General features: G+C 50.1%; 1 protein-coding gene across 6 annotated transcripts in view; it reads right to left on the bottom strand.

The window, feature by feature from the left end:
* Positions 1 to 399: 399 nt before the first annotated feature.
* LOC105190039 (ras-specific guanine nucleotide-releasing factor 2) overlaps positions 400 to 11,935 on the bottom strand; it is a 55,522-nt gene continuing 43,986 nt past the window's right edge. For 2 of the 6 annotated variants that reach the window (XM_025300708.1, XM_025300709.1), the window contains exons 12-26: positions 9,036 to 9,287; positions 8,251 to 8,411; positions 7,797 to 8,173; positions 7,159 to 7,268; positions 6,710 to 6,820; positions 6,302 to 6,514; positions 5,779 to 5,958; positions 5,367 to 5,635; positions 5,017 to 5,147; positions 3,974 to 3,994; positions 2,638 to 3,028; positions 2,401 to 2,498; positions 2,052 to 2,334; positions 1,586 to 1,783; positions 400 to 1,498 (exon numbers count right to left, since the gene is read on the bottom strand). In XM_025300708.1, coding sequence (XP_025156493.1) covers positions 1,280 to 1,498; positions 1,586 to 1,783; positions 2,052 to 2,334; positions 2,401 to 2,498; positions 2,638 to 3,028; positions 3,974 to 3,994; positions 5,017 to 5,147; positions 5,367 to 5,635; positions 5,779 to 5,958; positions 6,302 to 6,514; positions 6,710 to 6,820; positions 7,159 to 7,268; positions 7,797 to 8,173; positions 8,251 to 8,411; positions 9,036 to 9,287 — 3,014 coding nt within the window. In that variant the 3' untranslated portion in view covers positions 400 to 1,279. The remainder of the gene's footprint in view (positions 1,499 to 1,585; positions 1,784 to 2,051; positions 2,335 to 2,400; positions 2,499 to 2,637; positions 3,029 to 3,973; positions 3,995 to 5,016; positions 5,148 to 5,366; positions 5,636 to 5,778; positions 5,959 to 6,301; positions 6,515 to 6,709; positions 6,821 to 7,158; positions 7,269 to 7,796; positions 8,174 to 8,250; positions 8,412 to 9,035; positions 9,288 to 11,935) is intronic. The other 4 variants (XM_025300711.1, XM_025300710.1, XM_025300714.1 and 1 more) reach the window with 4 other exon arrangements.

The raw sequence follows: 11,935 nt of genomic DNA, 5'->3' as shown, positions 1-11,935 counted from the left end.
TGACAAGCGAGCTGCTTTGATGCTCGTATAACGATAATCGGAACAAACGGAAAACAGCGATATCTTTACTCTACTGATTGTCAAGATACAATCTTCAATCGACTCCCACGCTTCTCATTTGTCGTCTTAAAGGTACGTCATTGGAACTATTTGAGTTACATGCTTGCATGCCTCGCGTAGTAATACTGGCTCGATTGAGCTGTGCTAAACGAAACTCAGTGACGGTGACTTTGGTGCCCTTCGTCGACGATCGTCACGTCGATATTAACACACTGCAGTCTCCGTCCCGTAAAAAAGCTCAGATCGTCCATGACAATACGCGCAATTTATTGAACAGATAATAATATCCCAGCCCACATTTTCGAGGTCCGAATTGTCTTCTGTTTCTTTTCTCCTATCTATTTTTTTTTTCTTTTTTCTTTTTCGTACGAGAGAATGATGCACGTGACACACACAAGATAATGATATGCGGAATGCACAAGGAAAGAAATACGTTATCACGAAAAAAAAAATTCTCTTCTCTTCTTCTACTCTTGTTACTGATTATTTCATCAACATCGTTTTTAATTCAAAGGAATTCTCGCGTGGTCTGAAGTTGCACAGGTAAAAATTACGGGAGAAAACAATTGCAGATCCTTAGCGACATTTCGCAACAAAATAGCAAGTTTATCTTCAATCTTATGTCCAGCCACGCGCACATCCACTTCTACCCTTAGTCTATGTATTCACTTTATCGTCGCAAAATGTCTATGAGAGCTTCTCGGAAGCAAGAGCAATAATGGTAATGAAACAACCGAAGGACAGCGGAGAGCAATTTCAGCAACTTAGAGAAGATTCGCCCGGAACGTAATCTCAATTTCGCTGCACTTACCGCGATCGTACGTTGTCCGAAACGAACTTGCGACCAAGTTCCTTCCCGCGGAAGAGGCTGAGAGGCCGATTCTTTGCGACGACGAGATCCCCGTTGACCTTATTTGTCTAGGAGCTTATACCTCGCGAAAACGCGTCAGACGCAAAAACGACAAAAGAAGCGAACGTCGAAAATCGACGCGTCACAAGCCGACAGCGTAACTCAAGTGGACAGAAAGAGTGGACGGGGCTGTAAACACGGCGAGTCGCGTTCGCGATCGAATAATCGGCCGCGCGCGCAACGGATACTTACTACTTTTCGATCTTGGATCTTCCTTATCGTCTTATCTTCTCGCTCGTCGCGGTTTTAACTTGCCGCTTGGTTCCCACTCTCTCCGTTCGTTTGTTCGCTCAAGACGACGAAACGAGTTCATTTCATAGACGCTTGACTGACCGACGGCGGCAAACCGATTATGGTCGAGCTGCTTAGCCTGGATGTTCTGGGCTCGATGTCCAAAGACATGCGATACAGATCCTTCTCGTTCAGCAGAAGCGACGTGTCCAGCAGGTAGTTGCTCACCTTCGTGATCAGTTCGATCTTGTAGGGCGTCTGCTGGAAGTGTCGTATCTCGCGGATCACATGGGCGATCTGCAGCGGAGAAACGGCACGAGTCAGTCGGCACGAACGAGAAAACTTTCAAGAGCGAAATTAATGAGGGTAACGCGAGAAATTCACCATTCGCATCTTGGAGAAATTCAGAAGACCGTCCTCGGTGAAGTTTGGAGTGCCCTCCTCGATGAACGAGAGATCGGTGAGGTAGAGACCCAAGTAAGGGATGCAGGGTGGGTCGCAACGGTGCAGGGCGTCCCGCAAATTTCTGAAGCGTCCGTCGGATGAGACGATGTGCTGCAGTCTCTCTATCGTCTGCTTCGTCTGAAAGTTCGACAAGAACGTACGATAGAATCGCGCACGATGGTCCTTCGTTTCGACATAACGCGGAATTACATGGAATTCGTGTTCGATCGTGTACATTCGTGGTAATTCCCATGAAAAGTTCCAAGACAATATCCTTGCAGTCGCAACTTAATATTTCCTGGTCCTTCCCAACGACTTTTCGTTCATCGAGGAGAACGAAAGGAATCAAGTCGGCTCTGAATTTTCCGTGAAAAGATCGAGTCCCGGGACTCGACTGTTGGCTCACCGTCTTGGAGACCTTCTCCCAGGTTTTCTTCAGCCTATACACGCTGCTGTTGGTGAACGCCGCGCAAATTTGCAGCACGCCGTTATAATTGTGCAGCACTCGGCTGATATCGGCGACCGCGGTCCACTTCTCGATGGCCGCCACCCTGGCCGACATGTTGGACCGACGGATAATCTCGGAGACCACCAGCTGCGACACCTCGTTGAATCTCTTCGTCATGAGGAGGATGTGGCGCGCGCGTGTGCTCTTATCCGTCTTCATCCACGCTTGGCCGAGGAATTCCCTGCGAAGCGAGTTCTCGTGTGCATCAAGACTGCATGACGATGGAAAGCGGCGGGTCGTTACTTACTCGCTGGCGATGGACACGAATATCTGATGGTCCAGGTACGTCATTTGCTCCGCGATCTCGAGCGCGGACAGCGTCTCGATGCTCTCCTTGCTCTGAACCTGAATGGAATTCGTGGTCGAGCGTTAGTCGATTTAGAAAAATCTCAAATATCTCGCGGAATGAATCAGACACTGGAGACAGCTGCGGGAAGCTGTCTCCAGTGCTGAGACGTCCAAGAGTTTCTTGAATTTCGCTTACCGTCGGCGGCGCCAGCAATTTGTCCAAGTCAATCTTGCTGCTCTCGAGCTCTTCCTTGGTGATCAGCCTGAGTAGCTGGCTGGCCGCCTTGTGTTCAACCGACAGCAGGTTCGGACTGTAAATGATATCTTCCAGGAACTCGATCGTCAGGTTCTTCAGCTTCTGATCAAGCTCGAAGTCCTGCGGATGCTTGGACACCCAGTGCCGCAGGACGTTGAGCACCCTCATAGTGGCGGCGGTCGACATCACCGATTCCTTCCGTCTGTTCTTGTCGCGGCAGGAACCGCTGCGGTTGTTGCCGTCGTTCGCGGTGCTGGGCCCCTTGTCAGGCGGATTGCTCGAGGCGGAAGTCGCGATTGCGAACGCGGCCGCGGCCGTGGACGTGCTGCTCCTGCATTCGGAAGGAGGACTGCCTTTAGTCGGAGATATCGAGAGGGCAGTCGCGCTTTCGTGAGCAAAAATCGGAATCTCGGTGGCTCGAGAGAGTTGTACTTTCGTCTCGGTGGTCACCATACGTGTCTCGCTCTACGCTCTACGTTGCATCGCCCCTAACAATCTCTCTGAGCCGCGAGCGGCTCAAGCAGGTTACGTCTAAATGTGCATCTCGATTTGCTAAAGTTCTAGAACATCGGCAGTCAGCGGTGTAGATGTACCTTCTATTTGCTATTCTCACTATCGTGTTCGCTACGAAGTATACAAGTATGTGTATTTGGTACGAGGATTGAAACTGACATAATTCCGACGAGAGTTCGATCTCGACGCCGCCGAAACGACGATGCGCGTCCGACCAACGACGAATCGTCGCTCCTTTCGCAGTTGACGAGCGCAAGATGGATCGCGCGCGGGGGATCGATGCTCGAACTCGCTTCGTGAATTATACCGGCCGCAAGCCTGCTCTCTTGGAATATCCAGCACTAGTAAAGCACGCATGTCAAGTGACACAGAGGCGGCTCTATCGGGTAAAAACTATTTCTATTTCGTTTGGTCCATTCACTCTTCTTCGATATGGTGCATTCTATCAGATGGCCAAGAGTAGAAGGACCGAATGAGAGATGTCGTGTGAGAGTGAACGAAATCGATCGATCAAAAGGCCAGAGCAGAGGGGAGACAAACGTTGCGTGTGAGGATCGCGAAGATGAACGTTGTGACTGACAATTGAAGTTTATAGACGAACAATAGAGAGTAGATTTTGTAGTACACAGAGAGCACAGGACGTAGTAGGACACATATGAAGGTGTTGCAGCCTAACGATAATTGCAAGCAAAGGAGCGGGGCTTTCGTTGCCATGCCGCAAGCAACAAGTGGATAATGATGTCTTCAAAATGAGCCCACTTACCAGATAGGTTCAGGTCCAATGCTATGAATGACACAAAACAATACATGAAATACAGTTGAGTAGAAACGGCAGCGGAAGTATCTTCCTGATTAGAGGGACCACTTCAGTCTCGAAAATGGCGACAAATATATATATATATATATATATATAATATATATGTATATAGAAATATGTATAATTAGTCGGACGAAATGGAGCAAAGAAAAAAATTACGAATCGGGCGGCGACTTTTCGCATCTCGAGATTGTTGCGAGACCGCTTTATCATCATGTCGTAAATTTGTGAGATGCGAGACAAATAAGAATATAGAAAAGAATAAGTAAGAATATTTACAAGTTACTTATTCGGAGAAAAAGGACACATATATATATATATATATATAAATATATATATATTGCCGGTAAAAGAAATGCTCTAAATTACGACTCTCAGATGGTTTCAGACGAGAGAGACAGAGATGTAGTTTAAACTTATTTACAACATATTTACAATTCTCTCGATACACGTATGCAAATCAATACGATGCTCGACTACGAAGGCTACGTAAAAACTCTCGCGTCAGACTGGATCTTGCAGAAACAAATTCATTTTTGCAGAGCGAGGAATTTGCACTTGACATATAACACACGTATATCGCTACGAAGGCGAACGGGAGAATTAATCTTCATCAATTGTCTTCGTTAATTGTCTCATGAGCTATGTACGAAAGATGTCGAAAGATACTCCGCGCGACATTGTTACTTTTCCCATTCTCTTTCTCCCTGAAACCCCCGCCCCTCTATCAATTCCTCTCTCTCTAAAAGTAAGTCAGTAAGTAATTACGAGTCGGAGAAAAAAAAATGAAACATGATATCGAGAAGAAGCTCTCATGCGTTAGTAAGCAGAAATCGCCGTTCACGGCACTTCAACATTCAGCGACGATACCGAGGAACGAAATAGAGATAATTTTTATCGATACACGAACACGTCTCCAAGTCCGAGAGGCACGATTATGTAACGCGGTGAGGGACCGCGCGTAGAGGACCGAAATCGTCGAGACGTACCTTCGGTGACTCTGGCGGAAGCTCGTGATCACCACGCCCGCTTTGCTGGTGACCTGTTGAGCGTCATGCTGATAGTTGCTCTGCTGCGACGAAATCTCCTCCTGCATCGAGCGTCGACTCGCCCAGTAATTCTGCAAAGACAATCGCGACGATTACGAGCGTGAATACCGCGTGCGGTCGCGCGTCGCCTCGTGCCGGATTCGCTTTATCTCGCGCGAAATACCGCGCGAACGAGCGCGGCGAGATTGTTCGATTTCGCTTCTCGTAAATGCCTCCCGCGAATGGAGCTGTCGACGATCTCTCTCTTTCTCTCTCTCTCTCTCTCTCTCTCGTTTTATTATCACACATACTCCGGTTATGGTGGAGATTGAGCCTCTCCTTGTGGTGCACGGCGGAGCGGAGGCGACAGATGCCCTGTGCTCCGGATATTGTTGTTGACTCGTTTGTGCCGGTTGACTGGCTTGCTGAAGGGACGATTCGCTACCCTCCTCATCCATCGGGGTGGTTTGCCCCTCTTTTTTCGTCTCGGCTCCTCCGCTCGCCGGAGAGGTCGGAGTTTTCGTGGGAGTGTCTGGCTTATCGATCGATTGCGTCGGGGTGTCGTACGTGAATTGTACCTCTGCAACATTTATTTCGTACGCGACGCGTCAGCTTACATTCCCTCCCTTCCTCCCCTTCGTTCCCTTCGTTTGTCCTCCTCCTCGCCTCGGAGGAGAAGGATTTATCGCGCAGCTGAATAATTCGTCAAATTGAAATTTATACCTCTCGAGCTATCCTCCGTCCCCACGGGCGTGTCCGTCTCCTCTGAGATACCGCGGGAGTAGCTACCAGCTTCCTGAGGACTCGGGTCCGATCCAGATCCGGATCCGGATCCCGTTGAGCCGACTAGCGTCACGGAGCTCAAGTTGCTCGGCGAGGATGGCGCGCTGATTACTGTAATATCTTGTTTACCAAATCGCTCATATATTGGCGACACCGAGGTCCCGCGGGTGTAACAAGAGCGTGAAATTTTGAAATTTGAAAAATTTCACAAATTTCTTTCCCTCCTTATATATTCTCTTACCATGTGTAATTTCTATACAGTTTTATTATTTTATTTTAACATACTTATTACTTTTACTTTCATACGTCAATTACGTATCGTATTGTCGTATTATCGAATTTTCATTTCGCAAAACGTAGAAATTACGGCTGGTTAAGAGAAGGATCTCCCGTCTCCCCCGCGTTTTCCTCTCGCTCAGTTTTACGGGACACCGCAAACACGGATATCGATTCTCGGTAATACCTGTGAGCGTCTCGGAGCTGGACGACACGGCGATCACTTTCGGTATCGTCAGGTGACACCCGTCGTTCTCGGAGTCCTTGTTCACGCGAATACTGATCTTGCGCGGCGTGATCGGGGATTGCGACGCGGTGGATGGACTCGACGTCTGCGACGTAGGGCTACGTTTGATGATCGGAGTCTCGGAGATCAGACCGAGCGACTGTTCCTCCTCCACTAAACGCGACAGATATTCTTCTCTAAATCGCTCCTCCCGGTCGAAAACGTTGCGGCAGGCACTATCGCGTATGTGTAGCAGCCGCGAGAAATCTCACCGTTCGACCACGCGCGCCGAGTATCCGACAGATTTACGTCGCAAATTTTACTTCATCGGTAATACTACGAAGCGCGATATTCTCGAGAAGTACTCACGCTTCCTGTAACCGGATCGCCAATGACCCTTCGAATTCAGCCCACCCACATTGGTGTCGAAGGATCCGTGGAGCCTAGTTTCGCGGCAGTCGCTCACTTCCGACCCGTAACCTGCGTGCGCAAAACGCGCGACAAACGAGTGTTAGTGGAGGACCGGTGATTAATCACGACGTAGTCGTTAACTCCTGGTGCACCATCGCGTTAATTAGATTGAGGAATTCGTTCGTTCTATGAAAAAAAAAAAAAGAAGCGAGTGAGTAAGTAGTTTCTCTTTGTTTTTGGGAAAATCTCTGAGGGAGAATAAAAGTCACGATCTTGAATATATCGATCTTGACAAACAGTTAAAATTGCTCAAGAGAAAAATTCAAATTGGATCCGGTGATATCCGATGATGGAGGCCCGAAGGTTAACGTAATTCCGACTCTCATCGTCTCGGAACTCCGATTCACCTGACACCGAGCTCGCGCCGCTGGTTCGTCTCGGTGAAAAGCTGCTTCTCCTTCGGTCTTCTGATTGCAACTGGGACTCGCCCGCGGAAGCTCCTAGCACGTCTAGAGACCTAAAATGGAGATGTAAGAAACCTCGCGATTTTTCTCAAAGACAACGTGAAAAATTTTTCATTTCTTTCCTCTATAAGATGAGTTCTTTTATAAGCTGAAAGCACACGATAAATTATTTCGATCTTTTACATAAAAAGAACCAGTCCAAAGTATCAAAAAACTTACTGCCCTTCTTAGTAAAACTTTCACAAGTACATACTTTAAGGATACATCGCACGGTCTCTACGTGGACATTGAATAGCAAGCGAAGTGACAATCGGTAGCGGGAACCTCAAATCCTTCACTTCTATTTTCCCTTCATTTGAAGAGCAAACGAAATTTTGTCTCGGATTAACCCATACTAACCCGGTACTTCAAAATGAAAGGAGAACCTATTTTAGAATTTTTTAACGTTCCATCATCCAGATATTCGATCTGTTGGTTTTCTGTTGGCAAGCAATATACGTGTCGAAAAACAATAATAGCTAATTCCTTCCTCGTCCTCGTAGGTGAGGTTGATTTACTAGCCGCTTAGCCGTTTTACTCACATGAGGGACCCGGTGGGCATCGGCGCGTCCGGCGGCTCGGCCTCGTAGAAGACCTTCTTGAGAGCCTCCAGCACCGTGACGCCGTCGGTGAACACCCGGTACGTCAATAGAAACGTGTTGAGAAAGTCGATGCTGAGGAACCGCAGATCGGTCAGCCGCTGCAGCAAACGCTCCGGCGTGGCGGAACGTATCTGCGGCACCTTGCAGGAGTTCAAGGTACGACTGAAGCGTATGTCCACGTCGTCCTTGAAGAGCTTCGGGTCGTTTCTAATAGACTGCGGCATCGTGACGGAACTGGTGTCCGATCCGTGGAGCAGGTCGTTGAAGTGAACGTTGTCCATGCACTGGCTGATGTCGCTGATCCAAGCGGCCTTTTCCTGCGGAAAATTTCGCCGGGTATCTCTCTCAGTGACACGCCAGTTTAGCGAGGCCTCCCGAGGTCCTGTCGACTCACCTGCATAGTAGGCGCTACGAGATGCACAGTCACCTTAACTCCGCCGGACTTTACGTCGAGAATGATCTTGAAGTCGCGATTCTGCAGCTGGGAGGTCGCGCTACTGCTGCCGCTTCCGCTACTCTCGCTGATGCCGCTTGACATCGAACATACTGACAGTTCTAAAATCAGTTCACAGTCGCTACTCCGCGGCACTCGAGTCAATCGTTCGGTCAAGTGTTCGCGATTGTGTTACTACTGTGTCGTTCTCGCTGCGACACAGCTGTGACTGATTAAGACGGCTCTCACCTGTCCTCTCGCGCGGGCGGATTCTCTTTAGCTGCGTACAAAGTAACGCGCGACAAACGAAGAGAAGCCTCGTGTAAAATGTGAAATAATCCAGAAGAATCGCCGTATTTTGCGAATCGGAATTCCGCGCTCATTGACGCTTAGAATGCGGTGACGGCCGCCAGCCGCCGTCAGCCGACATCATCCGCGATACCGCCGCGTCTCATCGGGTTACGTGTGTAAAACTCAATTAATTACATTCGAGAGAATTCGCCTTACACGACCACTGGGCTGAAACCAACGAGACGCGGTAGAAAAAACGTGCACGCCTCGAATTACATTAATTTACCGTACCTCTGGCAATTCAAACGATTCCGTTGCGCAAGGGGGTTACTCCCTTGCGCAACGGAAAGCAACGCAGGCGGCAAAGCGAACGCGTTAAATCGAATGTCCATGCGCCGTCAAAAATCGAGGAGAGAAGGTGATCGTTATCAAATCGTTATCAAGCGAATGAATACCGTCATCGTCCGTGGCAGTCTGATCGCTCGGATCCTCGATCAGCGCCGCCTCGGACAAGGGGATCTTGCCGATCTGCGGGACGAGATTCAGCCGACCGTCGTCGTCGGACTGGCGGGTCGTGAGCAGCAGGTGATTCGAGAACAGGAAACACTGCCTGACCGCCTCTTTGTCGCTGGCCGCTTTGCCGCCGAAGGTAGCGCTCAGCCTGCTCCGCGCACCGCGCGGCTTGTCCACGAGTTGCACGAGCGTACCTGAAATTCACGAAGAACACGGCATTAGACGCGAGCGTGAGACCTCCGTTCGTGACGTGGCCCGGCGTGTTTCGTCTCGTCGTATTGATACCGTCGAAGGAATACCGCGTAAGAAGAAATAACGACGCACACCGGTAAAAATAATCCCCGCACGGGCGCTCGTCGCGGCCGAGCGTCGTCGCGTGTCAGCTTCGACGCCGGTCTGTGAGGCGCGCTTTCTCAAAATAATCGATACAATTAGGGGAGGCCGCCGTGTTTAAAAATAACACGGCGAAAGCGGCACACGCGTGACGACGGTGGACGGTGGTGGCGAGTGGGATTCGCGATGGATGTCGTGTCGGACGGTGTCAGGGATGATCGCGCGCGTTGCTGACATCGGCGTTCGTCCGTTCGGCGGCGTGACTTCGTCGGAGAGTCGACTTTCGACGCTACACACGCGGGGATGTGTGTACTCCAGAGGAAGAGAGAGAGAGAGAGAGAGAGAGAGAGAGAGAGAGAGAGGGAGAGAGTATGTGTAACCGAAGTGTAAACTTGCCGAGACCGTGCCAGTCTTGACCTCTCTCCGTTAATCGATCTCTCTCACCGAGAACGCTCCGCCGATTAGCTTCTCTGCCGAGTGACAAAAGACAGATCAGATCGAACGCGGCTCGAACGCGGATTCTGAATACGTTCGGAGTATCGTAAAAAACACATGTCGCGGGGATGATGAAACTAGACACTCTGAGGTTGCTCCTCGCGCAGTATGAGAGCAGAAATTCTGCTGGTAAATACAAGAATCGCAGATCGAGATATCGACCTGGGGATTATAGCCCTGCGAGAAAGGGGTAGTTTCATGCGGATCTAGTATCAGTTCGTGTATTCAGCTCGCACGAGAGCGAGACTTATCATTAGCGGCGTTTGTCTTTCTTTAAGAAGCTCGCCGATTATAAGATTCCCTGGCGATATCTCTGGATATCCCTGGAGCCATGCACGCGCATACCTTAGCTAAGCGATCGAACTTAATGGTCATCCGCCGGTTGCTCGCGTGCGGACGTAAGCTATGGCTGATCCTTAGATTCCCGATTATCCTTGGTCCCTGATACCAGCGTCGCACATACCGCTTGGTCCCACCTCGCTCACTATCGAGCCAGGTATTATCGAACTCGCGCACAACGTCGCGAAACTCCACTCGTTCGTGTCGTCGTCGTCGTCGTCGTCGTCGCTATCGTCGCCGCCGCCGCCGCCGTCGCCGCCGCCGCCGCCGTCGCCGCCGCCGCCGCCGCCGCCGCTGCCGCCGCTGCCACCACCACCACCACCACCACCACCACCACCACCACGACCGTCGTCGTCGTTGTCGTCATCGTCGTCGTTGTCACATCGAGACACGCCGTCGAATCGACGGGCCAACAAAATGGCAACGCGGATTGGTCGTCGCTTCTTTTCGTCCGTTCGTCGACCCCCAGCCCCGCGACACCGCCAGACATCCCCCGCGTAGGCGACCCTTGAAGGAAACTCCGACTCGACGTCGTCGTGCGCTCAGCCTCGTCGCGAAAACGTTCGTGCCCCTCGACCGACTTTTTCATAGCGGATGAAAAGGCCAAGCGGCCAGACGAGAGGGTAATTCGCGGTCGCGGGAGGGGCTGTTGTGCCGCTGCCGTGCGAGGGATGTTAACGCGGTAACCATGTGATGTGGCGTCAAGCACGAGGGGTGCCAAGGCCGTACCGAGGGGTTAGTCGGGCCGGCACACGCGGGAATTTCCTGCTTGAAGTGGCCGTCAGCAGAGTTTCCACAGCCACTCCTCGTGCGGAATTGCACGCTAATTTCAAGCTCGATCGATGATACGTTTTAGCCATAAGTTGCGCTGCCGCTAATTAAAGCCATTGTTTCCGATATGTATTATTTATCATTTCTTGCTGTTATATATATTTTGAAATTCCTTTTTAGCGCCGCGCGTTATTTTTGCCGTTAAATTTGTTCAACGTTGCTCCAACATTCAAAATTCTAATTGTATCGAATTTCGAACGTCTTGCCATTTCGGAGCACAATTTATTATCGAGGAAGCCGAACTCGAAATAGCTGAGATTAGAGTCCTTGCGAGAATCGTAATTTCCCTCGCGTGTCGTCACGCCGTTGCATGATTCTTTCTTGAATCACGGTCGATCGACGTAAGGATTTCTCGTCTGACCAAGGTCCTCCAATTGCGCGACAATAGGTCAGCCCTGGCAGGACGCATTGCGCAGGATCCAGACGAGAGCGAGGATTTAGCGCGAAGAGACTATAGTCGACGTCACATCATCGATTCTCCGGAAACCTAAACGTGCGCTTGCGCCTTTTCGCGCGCGTTTTCGGCTCTTCCCTTAGATATCCCCTGCAATGAGGAACGTTCGCTCGTCCAGCTTTTACCGACAGCGATCAAGCTCAGCTTCGAGCTTCTCAGCCAAGGATAAGCAGCTCGCGAAGGACGAACGACTGCCGCTCGTTTCCTTTTTACCGACTCTGATAGAGCATTCGAACGCTTTCGATCTTACTTTGCGTTGCTTTTTCTGTAACGCTTTTTTTAAGCGCGATTGATCCTTCATGAACGGACCGAAGCTGTTGTGCAACAGCCACTTTTGCGTTGTTACTTAACGTATTATCTCGCTTTTCTTTATTATCGAATTAGATAGGA

The sequence above is a fragment of the Harpegnathos saltator genome, unplaced genomic scaffold, assembly GCF_003227715.2.
Source record: "Harpegnathos saltator strain DR-91 unplaced genomic scaffold, Hsal_v8.6 scaffold38, whole genome shotgun sequence".
Classification (NCBI taxonomy): Eukaryota; Metazoa; Arthropoda; class Insecta; order Hymenoptera; family Formicidae; genus Harpegnathos; species Harpegnathos saltator.
Note: the sequence above shows the minus strand (reverse complement) of the source record. Positions and strands in the feature narration are given on the sequence as shown.